Genomic DNA, 22,079 nt, shown 5'->3' with positions numbered 1-22,079 from the left:
AGCCCAATCCTACCTATTGTTAAGAAGCAAGGTGAAGGAGATGAGAAAGCGTACCGCTTCATCATCGACCTGCGAGAGGTTAACAAAGTGGTTGTACCCCAATATCCTGTGGTCTCTGATATCACCACCATTCTGACCCTCATCCCGTCCACTGCCACCACCTTCACTGTTATCGACCTTAAGAACGCGTTTTTCTCTATCCCCATTCATCCAGATAGCCGTTATCTGTTCGGCTTCACCTTAAAATCCCGTTCGTACCGATTTTGTAGAGCTCCCCAGGGGTACACTGAAAGTCCCAGCATTTACAGCCAGGCCCTCAAAAGACAGCTGGATGCCTTCCAGCTACCGGAGGGAGTGGTGTTGATCCAATATGTTGATGATATCCTTTTGGCGGCCGACACCACCCCGCTTGCAACGACAGCCACCGTCCAACTCCTACACTTTCTTGCAGAGAATGGCCATAAAGTCTCCAAAAAGAAGTTACAGTTCTGCCAGCCACAAGTGACTTATCTAGGCCATCTTCTGTCCAAAGAAGGGAGGAAACTTACACCCGACCGAATCCAAACCATCCTAGACACCCCCATCCCGAAAACACAAAAGCAGGTCCGCTCTTTGGTTGGCCTGACATCTTTTTGCAGACAGTGGTTGCCTAATTACAGCCTCATTGTGAGACCATTGCTTGCCCTACTGACCAAAGATGTCCCCTCCCCGCTTCCTTGGACCACTGAGTGTCAAGCCTCCTTTAAGGAATTACGGGACGCGCTCTGCTCAGCGCCCGTCCTCGGAACGCCGGATTACTCCAAACCCTTCTCCCTCTTCACCCACGAAAAGGAGGGATGCGCATTGTCTGTCCTAACTCAATCAATTGGTCCTAAGCAGCGCCCTTGTGCCTACTTCTCCGCCACTCTTGATCCTGCAGCCAGAGCCTTGCCTGCCTGCCTTCGAGCAGTAGCCGCCGCTGCTGTCTCTATCCGTCAGAGCGAGGGAATTGTACTTTCCAACTCCCTCACAGTGCTAGTACCCCATGCAGTCGACACCCTCTTGAATCAGACAAAGACCCAGCACCTGACTAGCGCACGACTGACAGGGTACGAGTTGACTCTACTTGCACCCCACATCACACTGAAGAGATGCACGACTTTGAATCCTGCCACATTACTGCCTCTGCCTGAAAATGACCCCGACGTGCCTCCCATACACGACTGTGTGACCCTCACGGACGAACAAACTAGGAGTAGGGTTGACCTCCGAGACACTGCTTTCACTGACCCCGATGGAGAGCTATGGGTAGACGGCTCATGCATCAAACTCCCAGATGGCACCACTTCAGCTGCCTATGCAGTAACGACAGCCCGAACAGTAGTTGAGACAGCCTGCATCACACAACGATCTGCCCAGGCAGCAGAGCTGATAGCCCTCACCCGAGCATGCATCATAGCCGCAGGGACCACCACGAACGTATATACGGACAGCCAGTATGCCTTCGGAGTGGTCCACCATTTTGGGCTCCTGTGGAGGGAGAGGGGATTCCTGACATCCCACGGCACCCCGATCCTCCACGGAGATCTAGTTTCCGCTCTGATTGAAGCAGTTCTCCTCCCCAAACGACTGGCGGTGATCAAATGTCAAGCACACAAAAGGGTGACAGACTTAGTTGGGCGAGGGAATGCATTGGCCGACGTCACTGCACGAACCACAGCTGAGAATAGGACGGTGACGCGCATATACATGACCAGGTCACAAGCAGAAACATGGAGTGACACAAGGATAATGATTAGAGACATACAATCGGCCAGCACCCCTCACGAGCTGACTAAGTGGGCAAGGATGGGTTTGAAGGATGAGGAGGGCTGTTGGCGAACGAAGGATGCAAGCAAATGGTTGCTGCCCGACTCATACCTGATCCCCATACTGACAATGGCTCACTCCCCCGCACACATAGGATCTGCACCCATGATCGAACTCATTTCCAAAGTCTGGCACAATGACAAAATCCCTGACTCAGCCAGACGCCTAGTTCAGCAGTGCCTCATCTGTCTGCAACACAACCCCGGGAAAGGAACTGTAGTGCCCCGGGGAGGGTTTGGGACCCCCAATCACCCCTTTGAGGTCCTTCAGATGGATTACATCCAACTAGAGAAATGCCAAAGCCTGAAGTATGTACTAGTCATCGTATGTGCCTTCAGCAAATGGGTAGAAGCCTATCCAACCCGTGACAACACTGCCATGACTACTGCCAAAGTACTACTGAAGGAATTCTTCCCTCGCTATGGCCTTTGCCGAATTTTATGGAGTGACAATGGCCCCCACTTCATAGCTGAGGTTATCCAGCTAATCCTGAAAGGGTTGGGGGTGAAGCAACGATTCCATGCGGTCTTCCACCCCCAATCCGCTGGTCTAGTGGAACGCCACAATGCCACACTCAAGCTGAAACTGGCAAAAATAGTGGCCACCACTGGACTTAACTGGCCGGATGCCCTCCCACTGGCTTTGTTATCAATGCGCTCCACCCCCACCAAGCACCATTTGACCCCCTATGAGGTCGTGTTTGGGCGGCCTATGAACCTCTGGACTGCTCCCAAACCGACCTCCATTCATGACGTCCCAGACGTCCTACTATCTGATTATTTGTGCAAGTTGACTAAAACGTTGTCTGTCATTCATCAACAGGTGCAGCAGGCCATCCCCGATGCTTCCAGGGGCCCCGGTCACGACATCCAACCGGGAAATTTTGTATTGATACGAAATTTCCAGCGAACCAAGAGTCTGGAACCTCGGTGGACGGGCCCCTGGCAAGTGCTGGTCACCACCCGAACAGCACTCCGAGTGGAGGGGAAGAAGCACTGGCTGCACGCGCATCATTGTCGGAAGGTCCCTGCAAACCTGGCCACGACAGAAAACGTCAGCACCCAAGAAGAGCTCCTGACCAAAGACCGACCGATATTGGACTGTTATCCAGATCCTGGGGCACTCGAACTTGCAAAATTCTCTGATCCTACTGTGCCATCCAGAGAAGGGTATTTCCTGCGTCGAAAGGAGGGAGTCTCGGCTAAGTAGGCCACGGACTAAGTTAAAATCTCAGAACGGTGACCTACACACAATCAAGGGTTGCCGGGAGAGAAGCTAAACAAAGTCTGTGGTTCTGCCCACTACCGAGCCCCTTGAAGGTGATGGAAGCGCCAAATAAGAAGATGATGGAAGCGCCAGATAAGAAGATGATGGAAGCAACGGGAAATACCCAGTATAGGAATCCAAAGACTGACAACCTGCACAAATCGAAGACAATTGCACTCTTCATTGTCTTCCTCTTCTGCTTCCTTCTCATGACCTCCCTCTGGATTCTGGAAGAGAGCACACCGGCTCATGAGACATTGCTACCTACTGCACAGCCAACACCCCTGAAAGAGCATCACCTAATCTCTCTGTCGCCTCAGCTCCGAGAAAGGCGCAGGGAATTCTGGAACAATTCCTTTGTGCAACTGTTGCACCAACATAACCTTGCTGCAAATGCTACGAACTGTTGGATCTGTGGGTTGCTCCCACATGCCACTGGACACTCCATCCCCTTCATCCCTTCACCCTTCTCAGTTCACGGCTCTTGCCTCGCCTGGTTGATCCTCATGCAAGAGAGCCACAGGGACAACGCCACCTCCAGCCGGACAGTGTCACTCTTCTACTCTGGGTTCTGGCTGAACAAAACAGGAAAGACTCCAGCTGCCCTGTGTCCAGCACTCGCAGGCACCACCTTCATCAAAGACATTCCAGCCAAAGAACGGGTCGAAGTACAGGTGCTCCACAATCCAGCCAGAACCACCTTCTCTCATCTGCAGAAACAAACTACCGCCACCCTGACTGTGGCTCTGTCCGTGGTCAATGTCACTGGCCTCGTGTGCCTAGAAGGCCAAGGAACGCAGCTGGTGGGTACAGCGCCTGCCGAGTCACCAGAACATTGGACTCAGCTGAACCCCCTTCTTTTGTTGCTTCTCCGAATATGTACTTTGTGTGTGGCACCAAGGCTTACACCTGGCTCCCGAAAGGATGGAAGGGCACCTGTTATATTGCCTTCGTTCTTCCACCCACATATGTAGCCCCTGCCAACCACCACCGGCAGAGGCGTGCAGACGACCTTGGGCAAGCCGACTCCACTGGAGCACAGTTCCTGGATGCAGCAAAGGGACTTGTTCCTCTGTGGGGCCCAATGGCTAACAGCCGTGCTATCCGACACCTGACCCAGGCAGTAGAAACAACGATCAATATCACGGCTGGCATCCTCGCCAACAATACTGCGGAGCTTCAGGCGGTCCGCCTCGTGACCCTCCAAAATCGACTTGTCTTAGACGTGGTCCTAGCCGACCGAGGAGGAGCATGCCGCATCATCGGATCCAGCTGCTGCACCTACGTGCCTGACAACTCGCCTTCAGTCTACAAAGCCATTGAACACCTCCACAGACTGTCCTCAGAGGTTCACCAAGAGCAGGAAGGATGGTCGCTTGGGAGCTGGTTTTGGGACACTTTGAAAAATTGGGGTTGGAAGTTGTTTTCCTTCGTACTGATACCTATTGTAATATTATGTGGGTGTTGCTTAGGTATCCAATGTCTGCCACCTTTGCTCGGCCTTGCTTCTAACTGTATGTGCCCAAAGACTTTGGACTTCCGAAATGAGCACATGAGCCCCCTCTATGAAGTAGAAATACGTGGCCTTATGGGGATAAATCCAAACTGACAAGTTGGCGAGACATGTTAAAAGGGAGGACTGTGGAATTTTAGTTTGCGATCTGAACATTATCTGCGCCAACTTGTCACCTATGCACTACGTGCACGGCAGCCATTCTAGGTCACCTATGTACTACGTGCACGGCAGCCATTTTAGATATCATGGTCCCCCTGCCCACGATCTATCGCCAGCGCGCCCCTGTGACCCAGCAAGCATCCTCCGCGCGCCCTGGCTCCCCCTCCCTCCTCCTTATGAGCATGACCCTTCTGCATGACCCTGTCCTTGGGAGTCATGCCAGCGCCTGACCAACACCTCCTCCCCTCCCATGAATGCCCCTCTGTTGAGCAACCTCCCCTCTGCGCTGGATTGTCCACGCGGCATGAATACCACTCCATTGACGGCCCCTCACCCCGTGTCCGACTGTCCACACAGGTCCGAGGCCATTGCCTAAGCCGAGAGATATCATTTACTACCCTTATTGTATGAGGTCGCTCTCCTTCAAAGGACCCTCTATTGATCCAGGCCTCCCCAACCCCTGTGACATGATCAGGCGCACACATCCTAAGACTCGACGAAACACTCAGCTGCGTGATGACTCTTCCTCTTATCAGCAGGTTGAGGACCTCTATTGTGAAGGTATATGGGGGTGGGATTAACACGAGGATTACGGGGATGTCTTTTCCTTGCCTTACAAAGTTGTGATTGTAATAAAGGAAGGTCACATGCCATAAACCAGTGTATAAGAGGCCAGGCCTCCGAGAGGCTGTTAGAGCACCTCGAGACGATACCTTGTTGTCTGATCTGATGTGTTCTGCTCCGTCGGAATAAACTCCTGTTTCCTGCCTTCTGGTCTCCGGCGCCTGCCTCATTGCTTGGTAAATTTGAATGGTACAAGGGCGGTTAGCGCCGGGCAAATCTTGAGAAAGGTCCTAGCCCTACCTTTTTCTACAGAGCGACCTGCCTGCGAGCAGAGTCATAGGTCGCTCCTTTCACCGCTGCGCGGCTTCCATATAAGGGGATGTGGGAGGGAGGAGCAGCTGGGATGCGGGAGCGGGGCGGCAAATGGGATTGCAGGTGGGCGGGGGCGCAGGGACGCAGCGGCGGGAAAAACGGGCGGGGGCCGCGGGAGAACTGGGCACAGGAAGGAAAAACAAGTTTAGGCAAGAAAACAAGTGCAGGCACAGAGGAATAAAAACAAGTCTGGGCAAGAGAGCAGGTTAGGCACAGGGGAATAAAAACAAGTCTCTGCAAGAAAGCAAGTACAGGCACAGGGGAATAAAACAAGTCTGGGCAAGAAAGCAAGTTAGGCACAGGGGAATAAAAACAAGTCTGGGTAAGAAAGCAAGTACAGGCACAGGGGAATAAAAACAAATCTGGGCAAGAAAGCAAGTACAGGCACAGGGGAATAAAAACAAGTCTGGGCAAGAAACCAAGTACAGGCACAGGGGAATAAAAACAAGTCTGGGCAAGAAACCAAGTACAGGCACAGGGGAATAAAAACAAGTCTGGGCAAGAAAGCAAGTTAGGCACAGGGGAAAATACAAGATTAGGCAAAAACAATGCAGGCAGAGCCGTGCAGCAGCGTGGGGAGCGAACTTGGCTAATAAACTCAGTGAGTGAATATGCCTAAATTAACACCATGGGCCTAATTACGCTCAATAATGGTATTGAGTACTTATGTGTGATTTTGATCAAGTGCACAACTAGAGTATCAGATCAAATTATAAACTCTCTCGAATCAACCTCAACTTTGCATTAAACATCTTCTACTGAATTTCATGATACACCTCTACATTTTATTTGAGTTCAAAAATATTGAACATGAATGGAAATGACTAACTATTTAGTAGTCAGGAATGGGGATAAAGGAATTGCACTTTTTATACATTAGCAGTATTATAAATTAAAGGGGACTAAGCCTGAAACAGCGTCTATAAGGGGTTCATATGTTTGGATTACACCTCTTTAAATGTTGTTTGTTTATTTCTTCACAGTTTATGTATTCCGTGTTGTCTGAACTTCCTGTACACAGACTGAATCAATTTGATCTAACATTATCTCCTCGACTACGTATTAAGGTAAGGAGTATGCATTTGGGACTGGGACAGAGAAGATGTCCTGACGAAGAACAAAGTGACCTACTGATTTGGGACATACTCAGGTCGAAAACATGTTGACTTCAGCAGTTTAGGATGGGTGTTATAGTTTCCTAATAGTCCTTCCTTAACACCACCATCCGTTATTGAATTTTAATCTTGGCCTTAGAGCCTACTAATAAAGGGATATCAGGTATCCAGGAGTCAGTTTTAAACAACCTTTTGTGACTGCACCTTGTCTTATCACTGTACCCAGTCTTGTACTAACACGTCTCGGTTAGTACATTGTTGGTCACGTTTAGTGTTTGTGATTTCTTTATGTTATAGGTTTCCCCTCCCTATGCTCGGCCCTGTACGTGGCTACGCCAGGGCGTTGTAGCAGACCCTATGATGAAGCATGTCACACACACTTGTGTGTGAGTGAGGGCAGTTTTTTCAAACATATGAGTTTGTCACTATTTGTAAAATTCACTATTTGCGTTTTTTTTGTTCCTCTCCACCCCTCTACGTGTGTAGTATAGTGACTAAGGAGGTTCGGGTGGTAGAGCAGTTTTTTTACCCTCTCCCCTCTATTGTGTCAGTTAATATCTAAGGGTTATGACAATCTTCTAGCTGAACGAGACTGGCCACCAGAATTTGTCAGGGAGTGCCCACATGGCGAAGACATCACTATGTCAGCCTTCTCAAATCATATTCCAATTCATAAAAAATATACATATGCCAGAAAATGGGCAGTAGCCCAGACTCCAGCATTATATAAAAATCATGTAGGATGGGATGAGGATTCGTCTTTCCATAAAATCCAGTTACAAACTCAACCTACTGCCCAGAGGCAGTACCCAGTAAAGCAAGAAGCTAAAAAAACAGGTCAGGGAGAAATAATAATATATTTTGAATACCAAGGGGTGATTGAAACAGGCACCTCATCAATGAACAATCCTTTGTTTCCTGTCTCCAAACCAGAAGGGTGATTGAAACATGCACCTCATCAATGAACAATCCTTTGTTTCCTGTCTCCAAACCAGACAATTCATATCGTCTAGTTTTGGATTACAGACATTTAAACTCTTGTTGCAAAACATTTGCAGTACAAAATTCACATAGTGCAGCACTAATGGGTAACATTGTGCGCAAAAAATATAAAACCACATTAGACATTTTCAATGGGCTTTTCTGTCAAAACATTGCACCTGAAAGCAGGTATTTGACCGCTTTCTCAATAATTGGGACATTGCGACAATTTTGTCATCTCCCCCAGGGATTCAAGAATAGTCCAGGTTAATTTTCAGCCAGAGTAACAGAGTTACTACAAACGTATGATGATGAGGCATTATCTTATGTCGATGACATCTATCTTACGGACGACGATTTGGACAGGCACTTGAAAAGAGTGAACACCATAATACTTGGGTTTGCCTCTGAAGGGTACAAATTCAATTTTAAGAAATCACAAATTACCCACCTCAACGTCCTATTCTTAGGATACAAACTTTCAAGTGAAGGCAAAAGTCTGGCAGCAAACTTTCTTGAGAAATGTGCGCTGCTCCAACCTCCAAAATCACTGAAAAACTTGCAATCGATTCTAGGTTTCCTAAATTTTGGAAGAACGAATGTTCTAAACTACGCAGAGAGGTATAAACCTCTCTACGAACTAATCAAACCTGATTTCAAACCAACTAATTGGACTCAAAAACACAGAGATTTTGTGTTCAGTGCAAACAGACATGTTAGCGAAAACACATTTACAGACACGGGAAAACGTGCGCAACCTTGTTATCCAAATCATCCCAGGGAGATGCAGATTCACATACCTAACCTTTAATGAAGGGGAAAAGGTACCTATAGCATACAAATCACACTTGTACACACAAGCTGAAATGAGGTTCATTTCAACAGAAAAAATACTGACAGCGGTTCAGACTGCAGTAGCAAAAGAGAGAGCCCTGGCACAGGGAAAACGCATAATGATTGATATACCTGTCCCTGCCTTAGAGGCAGTTACAAAAGCAAGCATTCCAAATGCTAAGGCTTTACATCCGAGATGGATACAATGGGTTAACTCTCTTGCTGCAACAGACGTTGAATACGTTGTTGATCCATACTTGAAAACTCAAGAGTTCCTCCAATACGACCAAGAATGCTTCTGCCTCTAGAACATTACGGATGTATAATATATACAGACGGATCAGCACAACCCGCAAGTGGGGGAAAAAAGCCTACAGTGCTGCATGCGCGATTGATAAAGGTCACTGGCGTAAAGGTAAATTCAGACCAATGGTCACAAAAACTCAATCACTCGGGGACTGTACAGCTCAGCGCGAATTCCCCACACTCATAGTGTGCGATTCGTATTGCTGCGTCCAGTCTTACAATGAATATCTGCAGAACTGGGTTCAAAACGGTTTTAAAGATGCAAGTGGTGGCACAATCAAGCAAAAAGTGCTTTGGGAACAAGTAATTCTATTACAGAAAGAACTACAAAAGACTCACGTGATCCATACACTGAGTCATCAACGTGATGGCGTTCACGTTGCAGGGAATTCATTGGCTGATGAAGCTGCGAAGGCAGCTGTGCAAACGGCTTCCGTAGCTGCATCACTCGTTCAAAAACGAAAACAGATAGCGAAATAATGCAAGCTGTCACTAATTCAGTGAAAGAGAGTGGCAAAACACTCCTAAAATGCTTTCCAGTGAAGTACTCATATATAACTGATGCGAATAATGTTCCTTTTGCTCGAATCCCTGGAGTGGGTGATAGAGCAATTCCAAACATGGAACATAGATTAGGACTAATCTTAGCAGCGCATGAAGGGGCTCGCCTCTGGACATGCAGGTGTTTCGGCCACAGTATCATTATTAAAACAGAGATATTGGTGGCCACGCATGAGGAAACAGACTAGGAACTACGTTCTAGAATGTGAAATTTGCCAGAAGATGAAAGTCTCTACAGTGAAACGTCCTGCACAGACGCCCCTTCTAATTTCAGATAAATCATTAGCGTGTGTTTACCTGGACCACTGTGGTCCCTTACATAAGGATGATAAATATAAATACATCATGGTCACAGTGGATTCCTGCACAAGATTCATTTGGATGTGGCTGCAGCGCTTAGCTGACGCCAGAACTGTTATAAAAGATTTGCGAGTCTTTATCGGCACATACGCAATTGGCACGTTACAATCTGACCAGGGTCCTGCGTTTAGCTCTAGGGCTTACAAAAAGGCTATGGCCAGCTTAGGGCGTTGCATTGCTATACTCAAGTCCATTCCATCCTGAGGGAAATGCGGTAGTGGAAAGAAAAAACTGTGACATAAAGCAATCTATAACAGCTAGGGTATTAGGTTTGGGTGATGGGTGGGTCAAACATCTAATAAATGTCCAACGCAGTCTTAACAATCTGCCAAGAAACTCTCTGGGTGGAATCAGTCTGTACAAATTATTGTATGGTACTAGAATGTCCATACAGGACTTAGATCGTCACACTTCAGTGGTGGAACAAAAACCCTTTGATATCAAAGACCGTTTGGCTGTTTTACAGGACTTAATGAAACAAGACAAAGTCTGAGCAACACACAAGAAAAGCCGACGACCACTGAAGAAAAACCACTTGTCTCAGCAAGGCCTGTCTGGATTCCCAAGATTGGGGATCTAGTCAGAGAAAAGATCGCAGACAAGAAGGAATTTGGGCCTTCTTACAGAAAACCAGTACTTGTACTAGCAGACCTCAGATCAAGAACAGTAGTACTGCCGCTTCTTGCTGGAAAAAAGGAGAACAGGTCCATATCCATCGACCTGGTCAAACCACAACATGCAGCCTATAATAAGTAGTAGGCCCAGTGGACTCACAAGATGTAGCAGACAGCCTAATCTTGCTACAATCCAAGAGGTTCAAACTGAAAGACTTATCACCTTTGATATACCTGCAGTGAGAAAAGAAGGACTATGCATCAAAGCAATGGAACTTGTGCCTCTTGAGACCCAAATATCAGTTTGTCAAGAAACACCTGTCTAAAATGATGTGGCATCGGACTACACAAATATGACAAAGGAAGAAGCAAAACCGGCGATTCCAAAAAATCCTGATACAATTCCAACAATTGACAGAAATGCCTCTGGCTATTTCATCAACTTTGATACATTTTCTGAGGATCCCAGTGTACCTGAAGGCAAACTAGTCAGTAAAACTTTTAAAGAAAAAGTAACAGAATTCTTTCATCAATTTGACAAAATATACCTGGTCTCACCAAGGATTGAATTCTGGGTTGGGATGGGGTTATGTTTTCTCCTACTTTGGCTCATTCTGGTTTTAAGGTTGGGATAATTCATAGATGGAAAATATAGTGCAATGGACACAGCAAGTAAGAACATCAACTTACTCCTGAAACCTCCCATGTCATCAAATCGTGAGCGACGAGACTTGTCACCAGTGAACATCACAGCCATCCCTATACCAGGTGGTATAGCATGGGACAGAACTGATTATGACATGTATGGCATGGTGGAGTAGCTGCAGATTCCACACCAATTCAAGGTTTCTTTGAGTGACTTTGTAAAACCAAGCACATTGAATGGGACTTTGATACTGTTAATAATATGATGACTGATTTAGAAATGTCAGTTAAATTCATGAAACATGAATACTTAGAAGGTTCATCAAATTACGAACAAATGTATTGCTATAATCATTATGGTCACCATTATTTGCATAAATCTGCTAACCCTAGAAATGTTTTTTCCTATAATCATGGGAACATTGTCCAAAGCTGCCAAAGGACAGCTCGAAAACATTTTATGTAAAGTTTCCATACTTCTCAGGGTTTAATCTCACTAATCCAGAATCATTTTATTTCAAAATTGGAAATAAAACAGGAATAAAAAACATGTTGACCAATACTAAACAAATGTATTCTGCAAACGTTTATGCTCAACTTTCTACATTAGGTTTTGACTTTTGGAAAGACAACATTGAGACAAACACTGTCTGGGGCACAAAACATTGGCAGGTAAAAGGTTTAGAAGCCTTATTCAGAGCCTGCATTATTCCAGAACAAATAATGTTTTTAAATGATACAATTCAGCAAACCTCTTGTCTTGGCATAGCTAAGATAAAAGATCTAAATAAAGCGTCCATACCTAAAGCCACACCTGACAGTAACAGCACTGCAGATGAGGAGGTAGACGTAAATCTGATTTTACAGCACAACAGAATTAATCCAAATTGGAAAAAAATGGTTGATCTAGCCCACAGACACTAATAGTTGTCAAGATAGATTCCTGAATAGAACACAAGGATTTATATTGACCAGGCCAGACCCTAGATACTCTCAAAGACAACATCCAGGGATAGTAACAACTTATAGTGTAGGAAAACTATGCCTAGAGTGGCTACAGAAATCTACACTTCCACAAATAAAACAACACCTATCTTTACTTAAAGAAGGCGTTGATTTACGTGATTTCTTACTTGGACTTCGTAAGCCACGTCAAAAACGTTTCATATATGCCGGTATATATGCGGCATACAACGAACATTGGAAAGTGACACAAATGGAAACTGCAGAAAGAATACGAGAAATTAATCGTATTAATTTAGAGAAAAGTCTCTATAGTGGACAATGGGTTAATGACTCTGTCCTCCAGAACTTATTCTTTGGACAGCATTGTATCATCTGCAATTGACATAATAGAGCAAGACTTGCTAATGTTGAAACATGGCCAGTCTCACATACGTTCTATAATGACATTGGGCTGGACGTTACAAAATCTGAGTTCAGGCTACGTGCCATGGCGTCTAATAAACACCACGTCAGTGTTTTCTGTATTTAACCTTACAGATAAACAAATCTCGTTGGCACAGAGAGGAGCGGACTATACGGTGTTGAGCATTGAAAAAATGGAAATATTACCATTAACTGTCTCCGAAAAGTCTGTAATTGAATGGATAATACATGGTACCATCACAATACCAGTGACGACTTTCCAATTCCAGTACTGCACAAAACACATTCCAGTAGGCCTATATGAAAGGTTGGGTAAGGAATACATTAAGTCAACCTGGACTTTACCATACACACACAATTATTGGAATAGGGGAAAGAGAGTATTTCTTAGTGGAAAACATTGTGAAAAGTCACTAAGCGGTACACTTTTATGTTCAAGTATTAATTTACATGGAGCCTGTGATGGTTCTTCAAATAACCTTTCCTGCCACCTGCACGGTGCTCCCACAACCGTGATAGACCCAGTTTTTAGGCAGCTTTCTAATGGAAGCTATATAATGTTGAGTGATCACAGCTGTTGTGGCATGATGCCAGGGATACTTTATCTCGTGAGTGTGTCATCCAGGGTCACTTGTTGTATACAAGTATTGTTTCCTAAAAGCAACGCAGATGGGAAGACGGCATTATGGCCTTCAGTGAATATCTCTTCTATACGAATTGATACTTTAAGCAGAATGAAAGCAATTCTTTTACAAAAAACTGTGCCACTGACCTCGTCTAAAGAGACGTATGCACTGCAAGTTGCAAGGACCTCTGCAGAAATGTTGGCCCTATGTTCTACGAACTGTCCTACGCATTTTGTAGAGACTTTAAGCCATATCTTAAACATGTCTGATACGAGTGGTATAGCACATGTATTTAAGTCAGTTTTTTCGGGACTGTCAGCACCATTTGAAGCAGTCCTAGGAATTTTTCAAATTTCGTGCACTCTGTGTTCGGCGGACTACGTCTCATTTTGGGACTTGTAGCAGGTATTCTATTTTTGTTTCTCCTGCGCCGATATGGCAAATCCAGTCACCGGCAGTACCCACCAAACAATGGAAATGACACTCCAAGCCAAGCGGTATCGTGAGAGAATAACGCAGATTCTTGGCTTGGCTCGTTTAAGAGATCTGAATGCTACCTGGTTACTTTCATTCAGACCATTCTGGCAAGATTGCATCTTACCTGTTCTACGATGCCTGCTTTGCGGACAAGAATGCGTGTTGGACTTCTGTCTTACACTTCCATCAGTCCTGCCATCGGATGTCGACGCCTTGCTAGGTCCGGTAACGCCTCATGCATTTTGTTGTCCCCAACGGTTGCCAATCCTGATGACGGCATTCATTGAGTTCTCACCGGCACGTCTAACTGAGGGTGAGATACGAGAGACAACAGGCACACAGGTAACATCAACTTCGGATATTGCTTATGCATCTGATGCCAACATCAATGATCCACATCTGTGCACACATGACCTGCTAAACAAAGTAGTTCAGCTTTCACCCACTGTGGTAGATGATTTCTTTTCAAGCCTTGACGATTTGATGTTTTCGCCTGACTCAGAGAATAACTTTTGAAATCTACACACAGCGTTCCCATGAACACTGAATTTTGGCCTTCACGCTTTTGACTTGTGAACTCTATTTTTGTTACGCTTTTAATTTGAACTTTTTTCAAAATTGAACTTTTGGCACACCACAATCTGCTTAGTGTAGAACTATTCTTAGAGAACAAGAAATTCCCTTTGAGTACTTCCTGGAGACAATATTTGACCTGGTCTTCAAAAGCGAAACAGACTTACTTTATCATTTAACATGCCGTGAAATGGTCTCAACTTTTTTCTTCCGTAAAAACAGAGCCATTATCATGAATGTTATTCAACTATGGTTAACTTAGTAGGTTATGTAAAGTATATATATCTTATGCCTTAGTAGTTTTTTTACTTAACATGCGTACAGTATAGATGCTCATAATTGTTTATGTACAGACCGTTTCAAAATTGCGTTTATTGTATTTTGGGTGGGATTGTAAACACATTCTTCAAAATATGTTCTACACAGCTTTTAGTAATGTTTAACATACATTTTGTGGAGTCGATGTTGTGATGCATTTTAGATTCCTAGTGTAACTTCCTGATCCTATAAATCATCCTAATCTAAAAACAGGCATAGAACAAAAGCTATAAACAATTAGATATAGCTTATACAGTCTAAATACGGCAGGGCTACTTCCACTAGTTCAAAAAGCCCACCGATTCCTTAGACAAACCCGCCTTCAGCAGTCAGGAAATTCCCCCTACTGAATATTAAGTTATCCTAAGAAATCATGGAGTTTTCATGCACTAAGTCTTTGATGACATTATTATGCCAAACCTTACATCAAACCTATGGTATAAAAAGTCCTGCACTTGCCTTAGCAAGCACACGGTGGCCTGGAGCAGCTCGACTATCACCTTTCCTGACTCTGCTCTCCTGCAGCAAGGACCGAAGGAAGCCGACCCTCCAGCCGACGCACTGAGAGACTCTGTCTTTTCTCTGGCCTTGAAATCCAGCTCCAGTGTTCCCAAGTTACCCTTGCGGGTTGCTGGGAGATCGAGTCCTGCGAGAGAGATACTCTATCTCCGACATTCTAAACCAAGGTACGGAGGTGATTAGACCCATAGAGAATTCTTGGAAAGATACTTGGCAGAAAATACTAACACTTAGGCTACACCTCACTTACTTCTACCATTGTACTAGACTTAGGTTAGGTACACCGGGGTAGACATATTTTAGAAACATCAGTTGAGAACTTTTAGTCTTTTAATCATCAATGTATGTATTTTATGTATTTTATGGCTTAGAAACCATATCATGCTTTTACAGTATTATTTCATAATACTTTTCATACTGTACGCATTGTACTTTGCAATTAGTTTATCAATTGTAGCAGTTAATTTCTTAAGCTTGAGAAAGAAGACTGTTCAATAAATACCTTTTATTGAAAATGCCTGTCTCTCTATTTCTCTGCATCTCTGGTGAAACGAAGCATGCACGATTGACTGAGTGAAATAACTATCTATTGTTTCCGTGACTCTAGAGATACATTTCTTCCTCTTTGAAAACAAAGTTGTTTTAAGCGGTTGTTAGAAACAAATCCCTTCTTGTTTATTCGAGAACGTTTGTAGTGACCTCTGAGCTAGCTGGCATTCATAATTACATTTAATATATTCAATAGAGACCTAGTCAACCTCAGTCCTATGTCTAACCTATAGGATATAGTTTTCCAATGTGCAGAGCCTATTGGGAATATAGGAACTACACTAGTAGTCTTCCAGGGGCTCACTAGCCAACGGACTAGGAACAGGGAAGACGCGTCGAGATGAAATGCAAAGGCGGGGCCCACGGGTCTGGGGCTTCAAGTACCCCAATGCACAACTGCAAGTTAACTCAGGGGTCAATGCAGTTAGCAAATTGGAGAAAGGTCAGGAGTTCCAGTCCCACGTCTCTCGTGTCCACCGCGGGTCTCGGCTTCACTGTGGATGTGGGTCGGGTCAGAGAATTCTGGAAGTCCAGTTCCTGTGTCGCAGCCTTTTCGGGATCCGGCGGGACCCTCGAGGTTGCTATCCAGCAAAGTTGCTGTTGGTGCCTGTTTGAACAGGGTGGTCACTCCTTGACCACAAGGGAGATGTCCTCAGTCTTCCATTCGGTATGGAATATCGAAGTTGTATGCATGTATGTATGTATGTATGTATACTTGTAAAGCGCACTGTTACCTCGTTACGTGGTGTCCTGGCGCTGTATACCGCTGGGGAACCCGTCCTGGCTTTCCCTGTGAGAGGGCACCCCCAAGGTGAAGCCAGGCATTCCCGGCGCTGCTGGGGCCGTTGTGGAGATTAAGCAAGCTATTGCCCAGAGTTGCAGAGTGGGACCCATGGTTAGCATAGGCACCTAGGCGAGAATTATCGAGTCCGCGGACATTGACCCAAGACCCTGCCGCGTCGGGAATTGAACCCTGGTCCCGGGCCGACTTCTGCTTCAGGGTCTGCCCCTTCTAACCAGTGAGCCACACTTCTCGGAAGTTCCGGGATTTTAGCATCAAGATGTCGTCCAGGTGAATCTAAAGTCCTAGGGACACAGCTCCTATACTTAGACTGAGTTAGGGGGATGGACTACCTGCTAGGTCCCTCCTATGGGTGGACCAGGGGAGGGGGTGGTTACACCCCCTCACTTGTCCAGTTTCGTGCCAGAGCTGGGGTGCAAGGTTTGAACTGGGCTATGCATGGAGCACCTTGTGTGCCCCAGGCAGTGTCTGAAAAAGCATTCCCTGAATACAACTCTCCCTGCCCCAATACACTACAGCCTGTCTGAAGAAGTGCTGGCACCTCCCCTGACAGGAAACCTATTGTCCAGGCCTCCCCTGCCGGAGTTTCGTCCAGCAGCAGGAGGGCAGACTCGTGTCTGAGGCAGCAATCCATTTTGTGATGCCAGGGCTCTGTTAAAGTTTAAACGAGTGTACCAGTAACTACATGTCTTCTCCCTCTAGAAGAGTGGAATGCTACCCCTACCGCCAGGAGTTGCGGGGGGGGGGGGCAGTATTCCAAAGTGTTTGACACCTTACACAACATGTTTCGATAAAGCCAAACCAAAGTTAGCATTAACCGCAAGGATTATAATGCACTTAAAAGTATATGGTATGGCTATATGGCTATATCATAGAACAGCTATACGGAGATGGTTCCAAAAGCTGCAGAGGTGCTCAGCTCATGCCAGAGCACCCTCTCACATAAAACCAAGCACTCTGCCTCCAGAATTGTCGAGGCCTACCATAGGAGTGGATTATAGGGGTATTTGTGTCTATATATATGTATGGATATAGGTATACTATATCCAAGTAATGGGTGATTACACCACCTTAACTAGGCTGTGGGAACAGACCTGTGGTGTCAGTTTGGAGGGCCAGCCCATCGTAGGCCTTGGATGCACCTATGCCCTGGGTACCTATGGTACACTAAACAGGGGCTCACAAAGCTGATCCAATACCCAATCTGGTATGTACCTAAAGTATATGGAGTCCATTTTACAGTGAAAGCAGATAGGCTTGGGCCCTGATTAGCAGGGTCCCAGCCCAACTAAGTCAAAAACCAGCAAAACACCAGGCAAAAAGTGGGGGCAACCATATAGTCAGATATCCACCTTCCTACAGGTCCCCCCACTATTATCTAGAAAAGGGAGACAGTTCCACCAAGCTCCTTAACCTGCGACTGGGAACTGTTACTTTGTGCCCCAGCACTGCAGACACAGGCCTCTGAGTGTTTGTTTGTGTGAGTGGCGCAAGAGCGGAACAGAGAACTTGACAAAATTAGCCCTTCTGTTGCTTAATACTCTATAAATGTGAAACACTTTGGGGCTTAGGGGCTGGATAAAGAACAGCGCCAGGAAAGAAACACAAAGTAAAAGCACATTTTATTTATGTGCTGAAACTGTTTAACAATGTAATTTCCAAGTTCAACATATCTGTTTAAAAATATTTACACTTTCAGTCATTTCGGAGTTTAGTTACAAACTGATAGTGGAAAAACACATGATGTATAAAAACTGTAACCAAAAACCTCTTTTTACATTATTTTTACGTTTCTTGTTTTGTGTTTTTAAAACAGGCAATCGACCTTTCATGTGAAAATGATTATAAGGGCCGGACATCACTTTTTGTGACATATGACGTCATTGTGATTCGCATATGATAATGGCCTCCTTCACTATTTTCCTTCCTTGTGCCCGTTAATTGGCATGACATGGGTCTATGGGTATCACAAATAAATATATACATTCACAGGTGTTCAGCCAGTTTCTCTGGTGATGTCACACATTGACATGTATTTGGCTGCTTCTATTTTTAGGTGAATACAAATAACGTGCTGTTCCCCCTCCTTCCATTCCTCTTTCTTTTTCTCCTCCTTTCTTTGTCTCTCTCGCTCTCTTTATCTCTCCTCCTCTCTATCTCCCACACACTTATTAGATTTAGTTTCATGAATGTCACTGCCACTTCTGAGATTCATACGACAAATCCTTCAGAACATTTGAGACCAAGGGACAATCAGTGTGGAAGACGAGTTGCTGGGAGTGCAACTGATTGTCCTAGCACACATATGCTTTTGGTTTAACTCAGTTTTATTGAATTTCAAACATCTAAATTTGCACATTACAACATATAGGCTTTTGATGTGGGATTTCGCTATTTCACCATATTCTTCAAACAGAGTCTACAACTTACAATGGCTCAATTCTGGTAAAAAGTAGAGTTTGGCAAGACACAAAATTAATACGGAGAGCCAAGTCGGAGAGGAGCCACAGGTCACACTTCGTTATAAGGCTCGAGGCACGAGCTGATCAATCAGCCAATAACAGTGTGTAAAAGATGCAGCAAACGTTACTTAAAACAAGGTATATGCTCTATTATATCTAACAATAGGCTATTTCTTAAACACCTGAGCTTCGCTTTAGTTCATTACATATACTGCAGTGGCATTTGCTAGTAGTAAAACATAAATTTTACCAATGAAGCCTCCATCTCCAGAGCCCTGACAACATGTCCACTCTGGGTGTGTTGGGTTTATAGGTCTTATTACTAATCCGACAAGTTAGTCAAAAGTACCGTTGTTAGTCCCAGTATTGTTAAGTGTTGCTTTTACAGGTAGTGTGATCAGGTGCGATTGAATATTTTTCTTTATATCTCTTCTTCACCAAATAAAAATCAACAATATTATGTGTTCGCTAATATGTTTGTAGGTTTGATAATTGACTAAAACTCTTCCCACATTCATTGCACTTGAATGTTTTTTCTCCTGTGTGAGTTCGCTGATGATACCTTAAGGCTGAAGAGAAGCGAAAACTACTGTCACATTCTGTTAGAACTGGGGGTCTCTAGCTGGCAAGGGTAGGTACCACTGTCCAAATAGTGACCCTTGCTTCTAGTCATGGTAAGGAGGAAACACTCTTTAGATAGCCCCTGCTCACCACCTTGGTAGCTTGGCACGGGCAGTCAGGCATATCAAAGGCAATGTGCAAAGTATTTGTACCAACACTCACAGTAACACAGTGAAAACACCACAAATGGACTCCACAATAGTTTGAAAAATAAGGCTATTTACTCTAAACTAAACTAGATCAAAACGACAAAAATCCAACATACACAGTTCAAGAAAATGGTTGCAAAGTGTTCTTAAGGTTTGCAATAAAATAATCCACAGTTGCGTCACGTTTTAGCCACAGTACCTTTGTTTGCAATATAAAGTTCCAAGAACAGAAGCTGTAGCAATAGAAAACAAGCGATGTGTCCCTCCTGAGACCCTAGGGAGGCGTTAGCGACAGCCCCGCTGCAGCAGCGGACGTGTTGCGACGAATCCGGTCTGTATGGGGAGGGAGTGGATGACTTGTGTGGATTCCGCTGCGTAGGTTGAGAAGGAAGTTTTCTCTCGCAAAGGTACGATGCGACGACCTCCGGGGCTGAGCGATGATCTTCTCCTCTCGCGGCCCCTCGATGCGATGGCTCTGCGTCGATGTTTGCAGCGATGTGAAACAGCCCGTAAACCGGCGGTGCGACGATCTCCCCCAGTGACAACAGTCTCTGCGACGATACTCGCTAATGAAGAGTGCGTCGTCTCTGGCACCCGTAACAGGCGCTGCGACGATCTCGACCTTCATGGCGGCAGGAATTTCCTCGCACTGACAGGGATGCGCTCTGCAATGGAGCGATGCAATAATTTTTCTTCAGCAAAGTCTCTCAAATCTTGGTTTCCAGCTTCCCAACACAGGTACAACTTCCAGAGGCACCACAACTGGCCCAAGCACTCTAGGAAGGACAGAACTCAGAGTTCAGGGAAGCTGAGGGTGACATCCTTTTGATCCTGGGACTTCTTAACAGGAGGCCAGCTCACAACAGGCCCTTGGAGATTCTTTCAAGCAAGGGAACAAAGAAACAACAAAGTCATTCACCTCTCCTAGGCAGCAAATCAACTGCAGGTCAGTCCAGCATCACACAGCAAGGCAGTTCTTCTTTTTCAGTCTTCCAGCTATCTCCTTGGCAGAGGTTCCTTCTTGTTTTCAGGATCATCTAATTTTTTGTAGTCTGGGTAGCCCTTTTTATACCAGTCTTTACTTTGTTCCAAGGCACACAGAAAGGTCAGACAAGAGAACAGCTACTTTCTAAAAGTGCTGTCCTCAAACAAAGGATTTAAAAACAACCTTTGCCTAAAAGATGTGTTATTAAATTCTGAGTTCAGGAGTACCAGACTTTTATGTCCTATCTTGCTCTAATGGGAAGATATGCTGGTAGCCACTGTATCCAGCATTCCCCATGATAGCCTATGGGGCAAGATAGCCTTACAGTAGTTAAAAATGAAAATGGCTGTTGTTCACTACCAGAGCATGTCACCTACTCTGGGACATGCTCTACCTTTCACATACACTGCACCCTGCCCAGGGGGGCACCTAGGGCCTTCCACAGGGATGTCCAATGTGTACAGAAAGGGAAGGGTTAGGCCTGGTCAGTGGGGACACTGGCCAGGTTGACATGGCAGTTCACAGACTGCACACAGGTACTGGAGGGGCAGGCCTAAGACCCCATTTTAGGGCTACTCATGTGGGTGGCACAATCAGTGCTGCAGGCCCACTAGTAGCATTTGAGTATCCTGCCCTGGTACAATCAGTGCACTTTACTAGGGACATCCTGGTGACACAAATGTGCCAAACATGGATTTCCAATCACAATAACAATTTACACAGGAAGCACTTGCACTTTGACACGGATCAGCAGTGGCAAAGTGCCCAAAGCATCTAAAGCAGCAAAAACAAAATCCAGCACAGCTTCAAAAATACAGGAGGCAGAGGCAAAAAGACAGAGGAAACCATGCCAAAGATGCCAGGTCTAACACATTCACTACAATGATAGGGTTTTTCCCCTGTGTGTGTTCGCTGATGTGTTTGAAGACTTGATAACTCACTAAAGCACTTTGCACTTTCAGTGCACTTGAATGGATTTTCTACTGTGTGTGTTCGCTGATGTCTTTGAAGGCTTGATAACTCACTAAAGCACTTTGCACATTCACAGCACTTGAATGGTTTTTCTCCTGTGTGTGTTCGCTGTCTTTGTAGGTTTGATAATTGACTAAAGCTCTTCCCATATTCATTGCACTTGAATGGTTTTACTCCTGTGTGAGTTCGCTGATGATACCTTAATGCTGAAGAGAAGTGAAAACTACTCACATTTGCTACAATGATAAGGTTTTTACCCTGTGTGTGTTCACTAATGTGTTTGAAGGCTTGATAACTCACTAAAGCACTTTGCACATTCACTGCACTTGAATGGCTTTTCCCGTGTGTGTTCGCTGATGACTTTGTAGCTCTGATAATCGACTAAAGCTTTTCCCACATTCACAGCATTTAAATGTGTTTTCTCCTGTGTGAGTTTGCTGATGACGCCTTAAAGCTGAAGAGAAGCGAAAACTACTGTCACATTCACTACAATGAT

General features: G+C 45.2%; 1 protein-coding gene and 1 pseudogene across 2 annotated transcripts in view; both read right to left on the bottom strand.

The window, feature by feature from the left end:
- The window catches only part of LOC147736931 (uncharacterized), a 198,930-nt pseudogene that overhangs the window by 93,237 nt on the left and 83,614 nt on the right, over positions 1 to 22,079 (bottom strand). Inside the window, exon 4 of the transcript XR_015308294.1 lies at positions 19,347 to 19,455. The product of XR_015308294.1 is annotated as an uncharacterized LOC147736931 (transcript). The remainder of the gene's footprint in view (positions 1 to 19,346; positions 19,456 to 22,079) is intronic.
- On the bottom strand, positions 18,073 to 21,961 carry LOC147736933 (uncharacterized; the record flags this gene model as incomplete). The annotated part of the gene is made up of 1 exon (XM_086936770.1): positions 18,073 to 21,961. A coding segment is annotated over one exon (576 nt), but the record flags the coding sequence as incomplete, so codon positions are not given.

Source organism: Lissotriton vulgaris, chromosome 1_1 (genome assembly GCF_964263255.1).
Source record: "Lissotriton vulgaris chromosome 1_1, aLisVul1.2, whole genome shotgun sequence".
Classification (NCBI taxonomy): domain Eukaryota; kingdom Metazoa; phylum Chordata; class Amphibia; order Caudata; family Salamandridae; genus Lissotriton; species Lissotriton vulgaris.
Note: the sequence above shows the minus strand (reverse complement) of the source record. Positions and strands in the feature narration are given on the sequence as shown.